Genomic DNA, 16,249 nt, shown 5'->3' on the forward strand with positions numbered 1-16,249 from the left:
ACACTGCATTACCTATTTTACTGAAGTCATTTGAACAGCATTATATGAAAATTTCTGACTAAATTTAAAAAAAAAAAAAAAATCATTGCTCAAAGTTATTTCAAATCCCTTCAGTTGAATTTTTTCTTCCATTTCAGCTGAAGAAAAGATTACCAGGTAGTTTTTACTTGCTGAATGAGAATGGCAAGTAACCTACTGAGGGGTTAGAAATGGACTATCATCTTAATTAGGGAAACCTTAAAAATCCCAAAATCAAACCATGGTGAAAGAAACAGAAGCAGAATGATATGCATGAGCTGACTTTTAAAAAGAAGCACCGCATTCCTACCTAGTGGGAGGACAATTCAGCAGAGCTGGAAGGTTTCTTTACAAGTGTTTTGAAAGATCTTTATTGCAAACTCCTCGAAGTGAGACACATTTTCAGCAAATTATTCTAGAGATGTAAAAGAGAGTCGGCCAGAAGGAAAACATCTGAGGTGAGAATTAATGAATGAGTCATATGTTTTCCCTGAAATACAAATACTTTTCAAAAGCTAAGGTAAAAGGCTCAGTGAAGTGACACCCACAGTCAATTTCATCACTTGTGTTGTCTTATGCAGTCTAAACAGAATTAGGGAGGGAGGTGTGTGTAGTATTTTTTTTTATTATTATTTATTTATATATTTATTTATTTCTTAATAATGAGGGGTTTGGCAGTTATTTTAGAGGAAAAAAAAAATCATAACTTATAGGAAGGGCTTCTAATTTCAGACTTGTAACATCCCTGTAACTTTTTTTGGTTATATCTTTTTGTTGGAGGTTTAATTCTTATGCTTTTCCCCTTAAGCTAACCTTTACCACCAGACAGTCTACAAAATTTGTGTTGTGAACTCAAAATTTTTTTTTTTATATAAAAGACTAAGAGTGAAGTCCTTGTTTGCAACCAACTTGATCTTTATGAGTAAAGCAAACTGACCTGGATAAGAAGTTAAGCTAATTTCAAATTTTCCTGTTAAAAAAATTCTTCATTGGAAAAAAAAAATCTATTCATTTAAATCAAAATTTTACAAAGAAATTTTGACTGGAAAAGCTTCTCAAAAGCAAAATAGGCTTTCTCTCCATGATATCCACTTTGTATAGATGACACAAATGTGTATGATTAAATAGAATAGAATGGTTTATTCTCTTGCAACTAAATAACCAAGTCTAAATACAGAAGTGGGAATGTTTAAACTTAATGACGATTCAATTAATAGATGGTTTTATTATTCCCCTAAAATTTTCCCTTAGCACCCCACCAAGTCATTATAAGCAGAAATGGAAACACTTCAGTTAATAACAACAAATAAATTGAAATCAAAGCAGATGAATTTTATAAAGACAGTCTACCTCCATAATTAAAGTTTAACAGCTAATCTCTCCCAAGTCCTGGTCCAGTTGCCCGTATTTGCATTTATTTAATATCTTCAGAATAACTACAGGAAGAAATGCACCAGTGTGAGGCAAAGAGAGGGAACAGATATTAATCTCTCCTTTCAATAAAGGAAATATCAGTGAATACCACCTTGGGCATTTTCATTAGTGTACTTTAACCTCATAATCACTTTTTTTACTACATCCATGTTATGTACCCCTTTGCTGCACCTTATCTTCCATTAGCACCCAGCAGAGACTGAAGGTTTGATCTGTTCCTCCCTACACTTCAAAATTCTTTCTTCCAGGAAACAAGGAATTAACCAGACCTGTTTGGAGAGCACACATTGACTCCCTTGTTATTCCAGCAAACAGCTGAACTGGAACAGTTGGAGCTGCACATTTCATTCGCACCATTCAAGCTGAGTATCCTGTTAAAAAATCCTCAATGCATTATCATTACAAGGTATGAGTTGGCATATTTAAAGACATATAGTGCAATTCAAAGACTCTGAATGGAGTCAGACTTCTCTGTTATAACATTTCGTCCTCCTCCTGACAAACCAAAAGATAAGTGAGCTTGCTGCAGAGGAACACATTCTCTAAATTGCATTTCTAAAATTTCACAGAGAATAAATAGAATCAATAGGTCGAATGAGGACTGCGTTTTTTATTCTTTCATATAAAAAATGTTGAGTTCATAATACAAAAAACAGTTTTAGATTTTGCTCTGAAGGATTTGATAATGCAAAGCTCTAAACATGGTCTTTCCTAGGAAATGAAAGGCTGGCTAAAACCGGTTTTCCTTCTCCTATTCCAAGTATTTGACTGTCACATTCTAGACATTTCTAAGCAATATGATTACATCATTCCATTTTTTTTTTAAAGAAAACAGCTGTTACATCCAATATTCATGACCTGTACGTTTTCCATAACGAGTTATTCAGCTGTTCTTTCAGTCCATGTGAGTTGCAGTGAAATGAAACTGTGCAAAAGACCAAATCGTTTTATTCCACAGTTCAATGAATGCACACATTGTTCCAAAGCAACGGGAAGAAAACAAAACCTACAAAAATCTTGCTCTTATCACTGCTTCAGTGGACTGGAAGCCCCTTATTCTTCTTCCTACACACAAAATCAGTACAGTATTTTGTTACATGTTCCACATTGCTTCTTATTAGCATTTGATGTTCCCAGCTGAATAACTCTTACAGAACTTCATAAATGGAAAGAAAGGAAGGGAAAAACACACACACGGAGTTTTAAGACAGAGCACAGATGCTTTTGGAGATCCATGCCAGCTCTCACAATCAGCTACCTCTAATTCAGCCTTACATCTTTTTTGCTGGTTTTGTTTGGATTGTTTTGATTTTTCTTTTTTCAGTGAAGGATAAGTACCTTTGGATAAAAGGAGTTTATCCAGCTGCTGTATGGAAACATATTTAGATATTAGATATTTAGATGATCCTAAATGTAGCAAAGGAAGTTAAAATCCATTAGTCTCCTTAATGCATAAGGACATTTCTCATTCTAAAATTTCATCATGCTGGGTACATTATGCTTCCAGAACGTTGTTAAATTAATGTCTGCACCTCTTCCAGAAAACTGATTTTATAATAACTCTTACCACAAAATTTTGATTTAAACAAATTGTGGAGTGTCAGGAAAACAGTAAGAGAACCATGGTGTTACAGAGAGAGTTTGACTCAGGGGCTGCCTGCGAGGGTGAGAGGATGATAACAGCACCGGTCTCGTGGATGGGCTGAGATGCCCTAACTTGCTCTTACTGCTGATTCTGCTGCCAGTTTATTTTGGAGCTTGTTGTGCCTGCATGGTCTGCACTCTGTCAAGCCTACAGTGGGTGTGCTGGGCAAACAACTTCAAAACAGTTGGAAAAACCGACCAAAAGATCCTCTGCAAACCTAAAGAAGATTTAATTTTGTGTCCAAGCAGGGAGGTCTGGGGTTATAGGTGTCTCCATCTTCAGAGACACTTTCTTGATTTAAGCACAGTCTCCTGCTAGTGATATCACCAAGCTGGTATTTTAGAGAAATAGCAGAAATTCACTGTAGATATTGAAGGTTTCAAAGTAGCAAGAATATAAATACAATTATATAAAAATATATGTAGAAAAATACACATATATAAAAATACATGTACAAAAATACACACATATTTCTCTGAAGGTTCTACATCAGAGTTACCACTACAAGATCAAGCATCTTATTTTGCAAGTAGGCTAAACTTGACACATGCATAAAGATTTTTTTTTTTTTTTTTTCAGAAAAATATTTCTTTAAAAACTTGCAAATTACTATCGGTAATGCTCCAAAGTTCTGTGCATGTGACAGCAAACTTTCCCTTTTTCCCATTTCTTTTTTCAGCTGCTCAGGCAGCAGCTGGGCAGCTCCTGCAGCACTAGATGGTGCTGCAGCACAGCCACAGCAGAGCCTCTGGACCTGAAATATCTCACTGCTCTTTTTTAATACTGAAATTACTGAACATGGTGCTAAAGACTATTGCCCAGGCCCTCTGGGTTTTCCTGTTGGTTCATTGGGGTTTTTTTTCGTGGTTTGAACATAAATTCTGCCCTTCTAGGACATTATGCTCTGTGTGGTTTTCTTGCCCATGCTGTAGGAATAGAAATAAGGACCAAGAAGAAAACTGACATACGTAATAAATGCAATTCATTACACACAAAGTTATTTTTTAAGCTTATCACTCCCCTACTTTATCTTTTACAGTGAACCAAGAAGATAAATAGCAAAGATCTTCCTACAATACTACGGCACAAAACTTGTACCTTGTGAAAGCAATTTTTCTGATAGAAACTCAATGAAATAATTTACTACAGAAGTTAACTAAACAAAGCCCAACATTATAAATATGCTATTTACGCGTCAAAAAGTAACTCAAATGTGTTATTAAACTCCCCAGTTCCATACTTCCCAGGAGTATAAAATTGCCAATGTGCACATTTGCAAAACCATCTCTTAAATGTCCATTCATTTCCTGGCTCTCTTCATGTTACGAGACGCAAAGATTTTGACTTCGTGCATTTCTTTTTAAATTATTACTCCTGTTGTTGCTGTTATTATTGCTGTTTGGTTGGCCTTAATAAGTAGACTTTCATGGGCTGGGTAATTTGCCAATTTAAACCGGTTCTGCAAGAGAGCAAAGCCCACTTGCCAGGAAGAGTTTGATGAAGTTAAGCCTTCAAAGAAGACTTGAAGCACTTAATAATTGCTGTTTAATGAAGAATTCTTAGAAATGCTTGTAGCTGTCTGTTTATAGTTCCTCCTCATTTGCAGTATTTCATCACCAAAATTAAATCACCTCCTTTCTATAAATGCTAAAAGCTGTATTTGCTATTCAAGGACAAATTATTCAATCATCAAGGCAACAAACTCATTAGCCATTCAATTATAACAACTGAATTTTCATCTTTCATAGGGGAACAAAAAAACCCCAAAAAACTGAGCATAAAGCCTCCAATAAAATCAGCAAGGTCAGATTCTAGAAATGCTTTGTGTCAACACAAAACCAGGTGCTGACTACCTGGATTGCTGCACACAACCACACTCAAAACTGTCTCAAGTAAAAGCAAGTCCTGCACCCTAATAACCTGTGCATTCATTGATTTGAGCATACTAGAAAACATATGAAACACTTCAAACTGAATTTTATTTTACTCTGTTACGGTCATAGTTTACATTTTCATCTCTCATCATCACTATTTTGTAGTTCATCATTTTACATAGTCATAGCATTACACAAGAGCAGATGTGTTGGGAAAGATGAATCAGGGAAACCTTATTAATATGATTGCTTAGCAAAAGATTCTGAAAATATGAAACCTATAATCGGGATAGAAATGAAAGCTGACTTTGAGTTGTAGGATACTGAGTCTTAGTTACTATATAACCTGAAAACAATGGCCTAGCTAGCTGAAGGAGAATCCCTTTGGATTGAACAATCCCTTTCTGCTGGCTCAGGGATCCAAAGGTCAATGTAGCAAAACAGAAGTCTAAAGAGTAGTTTTTAGAGTTTAATATATAACACAGTATGGTGATCTAGTAGTTCTTATAGGCTGTGTGTAGATTCTATAGGATTTTGTGTCTTGTGTTGGTTGGTCACTGTAAATTAGAATATTCATCACAAAAGGAGATATAATGTATTGTAACAAAGACCTCACTCTCTTAACTCTCTTACCTCTTAACCCTTACTCTTACCTCTCCTCTTAACTCTCACCCTTCCTCTTCCCCCTGCCCTTTGCTCTCTCTCTCCCTTCTCTCTCAGCTCTCACCCTGCTGTTCTCTCTCCCTCTCTCTTTGGGACTCCCCTCCAGCCCAGGCTGGTGGCTGAAGGCCAGGCCCTTTTACCCACCACCCTTGTAATAAACCCACGTGTTCTAGAATACACAGGTCAGCAGAATTCCTTGTCCCAGCCATCCGTGGATTCACCTACACTGATGTCAAAAAAAGACAGCTCTAGACAGAAGTGAGGCCCATGTGTAGTACTGTCATCTGCTTCCCTCCTTCATTTTTAATGCATTAGGTATTTTTAATGTGCCCTGTCAGACTCCTGCTCTCTCCACAGAACATGTGGTGTTGGTCCAGGTTCAGAAAAGAAGCAGGGCTTTTTGAAGCAGCAATGGCATTGTGCTTCAGCAAAGGACAAACAGGAAGGAGAAAATGAAAAAGGAATCAGAGGGGAGTTCTGGAAGACAAAAACTTTGAGAGAGAGAGAGAACCTGAAAATAGCTGAAAGGAAAATAAAACAGGGGCAAGAGGCTGGAAAATAAAGCTACCAAGAAACAGCTGGAACATGATCTGCAACCTAACAAGTGAAAGTCCCAAGCCAATCTGCACCAACATGTATTCTTGTGAATGAAGGAAAATTTCTTTTCCAGAAGTTTGTAAGATACCTATTTAACATGGGCTTTTCCCTGGAGATTTTCAAGCAACCTCTTTAATAACTTAAAGGTGTGATTCTTTCATTCTGATTTGCTGTGTCCTATATCAGATAACACAGAAGCAAAGAAAATCTGTCTAATAATAAAGAAATGATCAAAATTCACAAATCACACCCAAATACTGTAGCTACAGACCTGAGCACAGTAATTTAAATTGCAGTGGAGGTCACCATGAAGTCTTTGCTGCTCAAATGCTTAGTTTGATGATTTAGCTATTTATTAGCTTTAAAAATATGGAAGCTAAAATAGACATTGAGAGATACTATAAATATTTCGTTCATTATTAGGATCAGAACTGAATCTTGAACAGATTTGAGACAGGGAAGTTATTCTTGCAGATCTCAGATGAAAACCAAAAGTATATAACTTAAACTTTAATGCGGTAAAATGAAAGTCTTCATCACTCCTTATCCTACCTAAAGTTTGAAAAAAATACAGCATTCAGTATTTTGCAAGGTTTTTTGAAAGCAAAACAATCCTATTTGTAACCAGGAATGCAATGCTTCTTTGGAGAAAAGAGAGTAGCTCCCTTCCTGTGTATTATTCTATTTACCCCTGTTTTAATTCCTCTCACTGAACTGCTGGTCTAGATTCATAAAGAAGGAGGATGCTTAAAGTGCTCTTTGAAGAGAAGGTTATATTTGTAATAAAACATATGAGGTTACCTATTTTCTGTGTAAAATTTGGTATTTTAATGCAATGTATCAAAATAATCTATTTCAAGTTATGACCCTAGTGCCATGTGAAAAAGGGATCCTGTACCTGATCATAAAAAAAATATGTAGTAAACTGTTTTGTCTTCAGCTAAACTGTAAAAGCCTCTGAACTTTCAGGAAGTCCCCATAAATACTGTATGAAAGAAGTGCAGATGACCTTAACACAGAAAACATGGACTGGCCACAGTGGCACCATGTCTGTACAAATCCTACTGTATTGCCCCTGGAAATATCCCTCTTCTCTTTGTTTTATCAGGACTCTTACAGTCTCTGATAATATTCTTAAGCGCCCAGATTGTGAAATTAATTTATTGCCTAAAAAATCCTGGATTTAATTTAAAGTATTTTAGCTGTGCTTTCTTCCTCAAGATACCTGTGGAAGAGCAAGTAAGAAATGCTCATTTTAGTATCTCAGCTCTATGATGTTAGAGCATAGTTGGCTAATGATTTTTCAGGCTTCCATCTGATGGTTTTTGTCCGCTCAGCTGCTGGACAGTGCTGAGATGTAGAAGAGATGTCAGCCATACCTTTCATACAAGCTGATTCTGTGCTGTATCAACCACTTTGTTCATCCCACACAGCTTAATGGTCTTAAAACACAATTCTCTTTCTTTATTTTGTCGGTCTTTTGGATACTTTACTTTGCCATTTATAATATAACATCTCTCCTTGACTATAACTCCTTTTTCCCAAGGGGTTCTAACTCTACTCTGTCACATCAGGAGATTTTATTCTGTCAGTGTATGAATAGACATATTTATACCTAATTGATACCCTATTTTGATACCCTATTTTGATACCCTAATTTATACCCTATTGAGGGGTTATATATAATAACCTCTCAATATCTATGAAGCACCAGGTGAACTGCAAACACAGATGTCTTACACACATTAATGATGCACTACAGTGAGCAGTAGTTTAGTTTCTCTAATATTATAGGGCAGGTAATCCAGAGGAATTTTTGAGAAAAACCAGAAATGCACAAGGAATAAGTGAATGTGCAAATGTTGAGGCAGTAGTGGCACTGTATTTCTGTTAGAGCACTACAAAACTAACATAATTATACATATATATGCCCATATATATATGTCAGTGATAAAAATAACCTATCTCATTATTTCAGATAACAATCACACTGGGAATGCACAGAGAAAATCATCTTTTCCCTGTACATTAGACAAACTATGATTAAATCTACAGAACCTACTCTGAAGAAACTTGCTTTCTTGCCTGTGGAATATCTGCATTGTTTTTTTATCAGAAGCAAATGTATTCATCTCAACACAAAAGAGATGAAAGGCCACACGAAAAAGAAAAGACTGTATCTTGAAGCTTTCTTCCAGTCTCTTTTGAAGTGTGGAACCACAGTGAAGGGCATGTATGGCTCCAGAGGCAGCTGAGGAGAATAAAAGGATACAGCTCAGACATTTATGTGATACCTTTTCTCAGCGAACACAGATCATGAAAAGGAAGTACATTGCTCAGTGGGAAAGGGAAATTGCAATGTACTGCTAGGAGATTTTATGTTTTGTGAAAACTTATAAATGTTCTGTCAGAACTTTGGAGTGCTGTGATTGCTGGAGTAGCAGTTCTGTAGTGCAGTGCTTGCTTTGTGCCTTTTGAATTACGTGTGTTCTCCAAAAAGAAATGGGAAAACTTCAAAAAAAAAAAAAATAAAAGAAGTGCTCCATCTTTTGAAATGAAGGGGTTAGAATCATAACTGACTACATGAAAATTGCTGTCTTTCTCCAGGGAATCATTTACAGGGAGAAACTGGCAGGTATTAGTTCTCCTTTTGCCTTCTCCACAAGAAAATACATAGAAGCTGTTTGTTTTGTGGATTTAGAAAGGAATCATATCAATGCACAGCAGGGATTTTAAGAGCTAACTGTAGAGAAAGGGATTTCATTTGGAGGAGTAATTCACATAATGCAAGAGGCAAATATCCAAGGATGTTTAAAAAATCATCACCTTTCAGAACCTGTTCTTACTGAAACACAAGTTTGTTACATCATTGAGATATTCATATTTTTGGCATTCAGACAGTAATCATCCTACAGCCTGAAAAGTCTTCTGTAGCTCTCCCATAATAAAAGCTCAGAAACATAATTTGAACATTTGAAAAATAATGTAACAAACTCAAAAATGTCTTACATTTTGTGCCATTTTCTGTGCCTGACTGTGACTGTTCCCTTTCTGCCATATTAGAGGGTTTGGGGTATTTATTTTAAGTGACACATAATTATAAATTGAAAAAGTAATAATCCCATCCCCTATAATGGCTAATAAGAAATACATCCACAAAGACTCCTGAAATATCCCAAGAAAACAGTTTTGAACATCACAGTTCACAATGCACATCAGAAATAGGTAACTGCTATAGTACATAATATTATTCTGCCTTGTAATATACAGACTCACACAAATCGTCAAGAAAAAAACCACCACTAGGATTAGCATGGCACTGCTTTTGTGTGTCTGCTTTTGCTTACACACGTCTATATTTGCATAGATATTCACAAAAAAATCCCTGGAACAAAGTCACAGCTATCATAACAAATTCTGATTACTTACTTTTGAATTAAAAGAATTATATACTGTCAATGACAGTAAAAATCTGACAGTAAACAATTATTTAAATTAGTAAATTTTAATAATTATTAGTAAATCTGACACTTTTAAAATCTGGCAGTACTAAATCTTAGCCACACCATTGAAAGAGTATTAATTTATGGTTTTCCAAGAAATCTGAGCATCTGTATGAGTAATCATCATCACATCCACAAATACTAAACAACATAATATATTCTCACAGCAAATATTTTTGTTAATGAATTCATACAATGATTTGAAATACGAATTTTTTTTTGTCATTATGAAATTTATCTTATTCCAGCAAACACTGATATTTTAATCAGACTAAGATATAGGCTAGAGGAGACTGTAATAGGTAACATCTGTGCTGGAACCTGATAGTCACTTTAATATTTCTCCAGAGGCTATTGGTAGAACATATGAGCTCATTTTCTATGGCCTGTATCAACATATTTTTATGTAGGAGCAATATGGAGAGAAGAGAGGAAGAAATAAAAATTGCATTGATTCAAAGTGCACTTAGAGGCATTCAGGTCTTGGTGACATCTAAACCAGAAATTTTGGAGTAATTATATGTTTCAAAAGTGTAAATATCCAAATAAAAATGAGATTTTGAGAGTTTTCATTTTAGAATTAGAAGAAATTGCAAGTGGTAGAAAACACTTTTTTCCTGATCATAGGCAAATGTTCACCTTTTCCTGCTGAGTCTCCTGAACAATCTAAATGCCTATTTTAAGGCAACCTTAAGACCTCCAAAGCACTGCAGATGCTACTGTGCTCATAGGTACAAACTCCCTGAGTTACACATCACCCTTCTATGTCCAAATATGCCACTGAGGACTAACAAATGCATCTCTACCCTCAGAAGGAATATCTCAGCTTGCAGAATTTTTGCTCAGTGTGTCGTTAGGTGTTTGCTTTGTAGAAACTCAAGCTGATAACAGAAGCTGTTCATATTGTCCCTTGCTTTAAGGGGAGGGCTTAGATAATTCACTTATTGTTCAAAATTCCTTTCCAAAGGCCATGTAGATGGAACTCAAGGGAGACTATCATGTGACGTATGCCTTTTCTTTTTTCCTTTTTTTTTTTTAGATCTGTTTTGCCCAAGCCCAGATGGACTATCCAGTGCTGATGTTCTACCACTCCAAGGAATATTCAAATCCCTTTGTCACAATGCTAATTCCAACAATTTTTACTGGCCACCTTTCCTGCCTCTTCAGAAAGAAAACCCAAGCTTAAAAGGGTCCAGAATGCTGTCTGCAACATTCATTAATTATTCATTTCTCCGGATAAATTATGCAAGCCAAACCTTCCATTATCACTGGGGCTACCAGTGAAGGCTTCACAAGCTTTTAGCTATTTTTATTCCCTTGACACAGATATAACAGCAGACTAACCAAGCAGTGCTCACTTCGCTGCTCAGAAACAGAAAGGAACCTCCTATGGTTTCTCAATTTTTTTCTACTTTTCATTAGCTCTCAATTCTTTGAGCCTCTTATTTTATTCTGACCACCAGTCTTCTACCTTAATTTGGTGCAGCTTTCTTTAGAAGGCAACTGAATCCCCAGTAAAATATATATATATATATGCTCTTTCTGTGTCCACACAAAGCACAGTCCTGCAGCATCTTGCTCAGTTGCCATTTAGCTTGTAGAGATGTCTAAACACCAAAAGAACACCTTTGTTGCTCCTTCTAGTGAAAGCATTCCACTGCCTAAAATTTTGCATTGCTGAGCTCAGGCTGCCAAAAATCCTGACAAGTGACTTTGCACCTAATTCCTACACTCAATTGGAATTTCTAGGTGTAGAAATTAACTTTGCACTTAATTTCTACACCCAGAAAATTGGTCTGATCATCACTCTCTTCCTGGGAGGCAGTGACCTGGCAGGCAAGTGAACAGCACGTCCAAAGCCCCCAGGATTGCCCTCTGCACAGAACAGAGCATTAGCCTCTCTTTATATTTGGTAAAACACAGCCAGAGATGAGGAGAATTTTTGAGGGATGTGGGGAAAGTGGTTTTTCTTCTCTTAGCCAGAAGAGGAGTTAGCCTAAGAGCTACAAACCCAGGAGAACTTCTACAGGTGTGCTGTTGTTGCAATAAAGCACATTAAGATGTGGTAAACATAATTTTCCATAAGAATTTCAGTCTGTGAAAGACTATAGAATTGCCAGACAACCTGGAAAGCTTCTAAGTGATTTGACTGTTTGACCAGGCAATATTTTAGAAATACAGATCTATTTCTGCTATTCCTTGACTTTCTTCCAAATCAAGGAGTATAGGACACAGAGGAAAACTGAAACTGTAAAAAATGTAGGCTACTAAACTACTCAGAAAATTTTTAAAAGCTAATTAAAGAGGAGAGGATGAGAAAGATATCTACTGTACCCTGGGTTTTACACTTTTTCAAAATGCTCAAAATGTAATGAGAAAGGAATAACCTGTATCTAACTGCAGACATATTACACTCTAATAAGCTTTAATATCTTTAATATCTTGTTTTGAAAATTTCTCACATTGTCCTCTTAGCCAGGATTTAAATTCAAAGAAAAGGGACAACTAAAAATTCTTTGTCCCTCAAAAAAGCAGAAACAGAGATAGTGGAACAATAATGGTCACATGATATTTAATCTCTACCCAAAGTTCATGAAAATTTTGTGGTAGGAGTCAGGAGGAAAAGATGAGAGATCCTGTCAAAAGATATTTGCAAGTGACCCAGGTATCCTGCAAAAAAAAAATGACTGAAGTTTCTCTACTTGGAAAGAGAGACAACATCAGCTGTCTACAAAAAAGGCACTATCATACCATAAATTGTGTTTATTTCCAGGTCAATATATAATATATGGTTCAGATATTGAAGTCACAAAATAGGGGGGCAGCGCTTTACTCCAAAATAATTTAGAAATTGACAGATTAAATTAATCTCAGATACCAAAGATTACACTATATCATCCCAAATTATTTCTATTCTTTTCTTCAAAAAGATAGAAAGCAGTTATCAGTAGTTTGAAACAGTAAACTCTCACTCCTTGTGAGAGTTAAGGGATATAAAGCAAAGCAGAACAGGAGTTGAATCCAAGTTATACCTCAGAAGGACTCCAAGAAAGATTTTGCTGGAAAAGCAAATGTATTTTATTAAAAATATAAAAAAAACCCTTAATGGATCATGAAAGCATCTCAGCATTTTAAGACAATACAAGGACACAGATAGCACTTCTATATTTGCTTGTAGCAAAACCATATTTTTTTTAAAACCTCTCTTCCAGCATTTGCAATTGGTAACAGCCACCCCAAAAGTGTTTGTGTGATGTAAAAGTGCCATGGAACAGCTGGAGCTCAGAGTGATGCCAGATGAATGACTCAAGTAGAGCATTCTGGAGTCTGAAGAGTTACAGCTCATCCAAAAGTCTTCCTGGAGCACTCATGTGGAGCTGAGCTTTTCAGGAAATTTCCCAAGGGACAATATAAGAAAAACCTCCCACTCGTGCTATGTGGCTTGTTCTGAGAAAGGGCATTGCCAAAGTGACACCAACGAGCCTTTTCAAAGGATCAGGGGTGGTTAGTACTAAGCCCTAAGTCATGTAGCAGGAAAAGAGGCCAGCAGCAAATACCAAAATCCCTGGGGAACACGCCACAGTAAAGAAACAATGCTCTTGATTTCAGAAAGAGCAGAAGCACAGACAGATCTGCAGCTGAGATAGTGAGAAAATGTTCGCAAGACAAAGAGATGATCTGTGTGCTGAACAGTTTTCCAAGGAATGATATGAAGAGTCTGCTATGGCCTGGATCCTCAAACCAGTCTTATCACCACAAGCCAACAGACAGCCAGAGGAAAGAAATCCACCCTAACCATCCAAAATAAATAGAAAGCTTCGTGAAAATGGAATCAGACCTGTCCTGGCTGAGGAAAATGAACTATGAGAAAATGAAACCATGTTTGTCTTAATTGCTACATTTGCATTTTGGAAATTATATTCAGAAACTATTATGTTATAGACTTTTATCCAGAGTCTGTATAATTCATTTTTCTCATTATGATTTGGATGAAGGAAGAAAGAAAACTTCTGAAATTTGCAGATGGAAACAAGGAGTGTGCTTGGAGGAGATGCTTGTGCTATGAGATAGAAGAAAAAAGTTTAATAATGGACAAAGGTATAATCCTACATATAAAATTTCATGGGTAAAAGAGAGGAGAAAAAAACAAACTGTGGAAAAGGAGATTGGGAGTTACAGTGAATTACCAGCTGAATTTGAATCAACCATCTCCTGCTGTTTAGGAAAACAAGAAAACACTAAATTGGTTTGTATTGTTTGAGATATGTGAAACACTTTTTCCAGTCCACTCAGCAATGGTGAAGCTTCCCAGTGAGCCCACAGTGTCAAGCCTGGGCACAACAGTTCCAGAGGACAAGCATCATTAGCAGGTACCCCCTCAGGATCATTATCAGAGGGCAGAAGAAAAAAAAACTATCTGTAGGAAGTTACAGTTGGGCTTTTTTGTTTGGTTTGGATTTTTTTTTGTTTCATGTTTTGCTTAGTTTTAGTTAGTCATATAGTAGACAAACTATTCAAAATTTATCTAAAGCCTATATTATTTTATACTATATAAAATAATTTCACAACACTTGTTTCTAAAGTCACATTTCCTTTTGTCTGAATACAGATTTAAAGGTCAGGTTACAGAAGCTCTGTATTCCTAATGTTTGTTAAAACTTAGCTTCATTTGTTTACATAGATAAAACCCTTAGAAAGGTCTTTTATTAACTCCCATTGACTTTTGTGACTTCACAAATAAACTCTAAAAAGAAGAAAAAACCATGAGGAATGCTATTCATTCGCTGAGTTCCATTTATAAATAAAATGCATTAGTGATTGTATGAGGGTGAGCTGCATGGACAGATTATTCTCATTTCATAAGCAGGCACAAATCAGTTGTGCTTGTGCTCTGAACCACCTCCAGTTAATACAGCCACGAGCAACTGCAGCTCAGCACCAGCCCCAAGCCCAGCAAGATTTCTCATGCCTGCCTGCAGAAATACCTTTTCACAGGATCTGCTAAAATCTCAACAGCACGTTGCAGATTTAGTCCTGTCAAAAGCTGGCAATGTCCACCCTAATTTTTTATTTTTTTTTTATTTTAGAAAAATGGTGGGACCATTAAAAAGTCAAGATCAGCTCTCTTGGGTTAGGACTGATGACAGTACAGTCACTCTGGTTAGTGTTAGTATAAGTGTTGCATTTTAAGACAGCTTTCAGCTACAGTCCTAAAATAAACACAAACAAAATACCATTGCACTGAGTATGAAGGAAGGACTGTTCACATAAACAGGCCTCAGAAATGCAACTCTGAGGACAGCTCAGCCTGAAGAGATAACATTTGGGCTATTTTTGGAGATTGCCACCTTCAAAAGCATGCTTCATCTGCTGCAGCAAACCAGGCCATGCAAATGAACACACACTCACTGTCCCAGGCACTAATTATTTGAATTTTGCCTTGAATTTCAAGTGAGTTGCCCCGTTTACAGGAATGTTAGGAATTTTGTTGGAATTTTATTTGGGAGTTTTAGGTACAGAAGTCCGTTAAAATCAGTGGGAATATTTCTGGACACTTTTTGAGGTGTCCAGTCAGGTTACTGATAATGTTTTATTGCTTGCTTTTGGAGTATGAACATGTTCATGAATACGATTATGACTGCTGAATTAAGTGGTGAGCAAATAACACTGCAGGAATTCTGCTAATTCTAATGTTTTAAGTATGGAGTGTTTTAGGTGACTGATTTAAATGCTGGCCTTAAATTTTGTCGTATTTCTGGAGTGTTTTCTATTATCTCCCTTAAAAGGATTTATCCACTTTTTAACACAGGCTGTCAGACACGCTCCAGCAGTTAGGAAAAAGCCCTTTTTGTTCATTTTACTAACAGCAGAGTTGAAGGAGACGCCTTCAGTGAGAGGTGTGTGATATAAAATGCCTCATACCTTGAGCTGTACCAGGTGCACATCCACGTGTTTGCTGTCTGAGTCCTGCTGCACGGAGTAGGTCAGGTCCCGGACCCTCTCCGACGTCATCCGAAGCCAGGTCTCAATCTCTGGCAGGTGGAGAACAATCTTCCAGTCAGCCCCAGTGTGTAGAGGAGGAGGCTTTTCATACTGCTGGCCAGAGTCAAGGTCCTTCATGACGTCCCCTTCTCCTTCTTGCTCCACTGTAGGAGTCATGTTAATGAGCATGGGAGAGGCGTCAGACGGCGTCGGGGCCAGTTCTTGTGTTCTCATGGGAGAAAGTGCTACATCCATGGCTAACGTGTCCAAGTCTAAACCATACTTCTGTCAAAAATAGCTGCAAAGATAAAAAGAAAAAAAAAAATAACACGCTGCTGTTTAAAGACCAAATTTAGCAACAAAACGCACAAAGACAAGGAGTAAATGATAACGTCTGAGATGTGTTACACACGTCTAAATAAATTCTTCTAAACCCTAAAAATCTAAGCTGGAAGTTCAAGACTAAACAGACTTTTTTCAAAAGAACTTCGTTGATTTGAACACAATCTTTGTGTTGGGAAAAGTAGCCAATA

The 16,249-nt window shown here is 36.7% G+C and overlaps 1 protein-coding gene across 1 annotated transcript in view; it reads right to left on the bottom strand.

The window, feature by feature from the left end:
• Positions 1 to 16,038, bottom strand: part of AKAP6 (A-kinase anchoring protein 6) — a 212,667-nt gene extending 196,629 nt beyond the window's left edge. The window contains 1 exon segment of the mRNA XM_066322134.1: positions 15,657 to 16,038. Coding sequence (XP_066178231.1) covers positions 15,657 to 15,971 — 315 coding nt within the window. The 5' untranslated portion in view covers positions 15,972 to 16,038.
• Between the last annotated feature and the right edge of the window lie 211 nt (positions 16,039 to 16,249).

The sequence above is a fragment of the Sylvia atricapilla genome, chromosome 6 (assembly GCF_009819655.1).
Source record: "Sylvia atricapilla isolate bSylAtr1 chromosome 6, bSylAtr1.pri, whole genome shotgun sequence".
Classification (NCBI taxonomy): Eukaryota; Metazoa; Chordata; class Aves; order Passeriformes; family Sylviidae; genus Sylvia; species Sylvia atricapilla.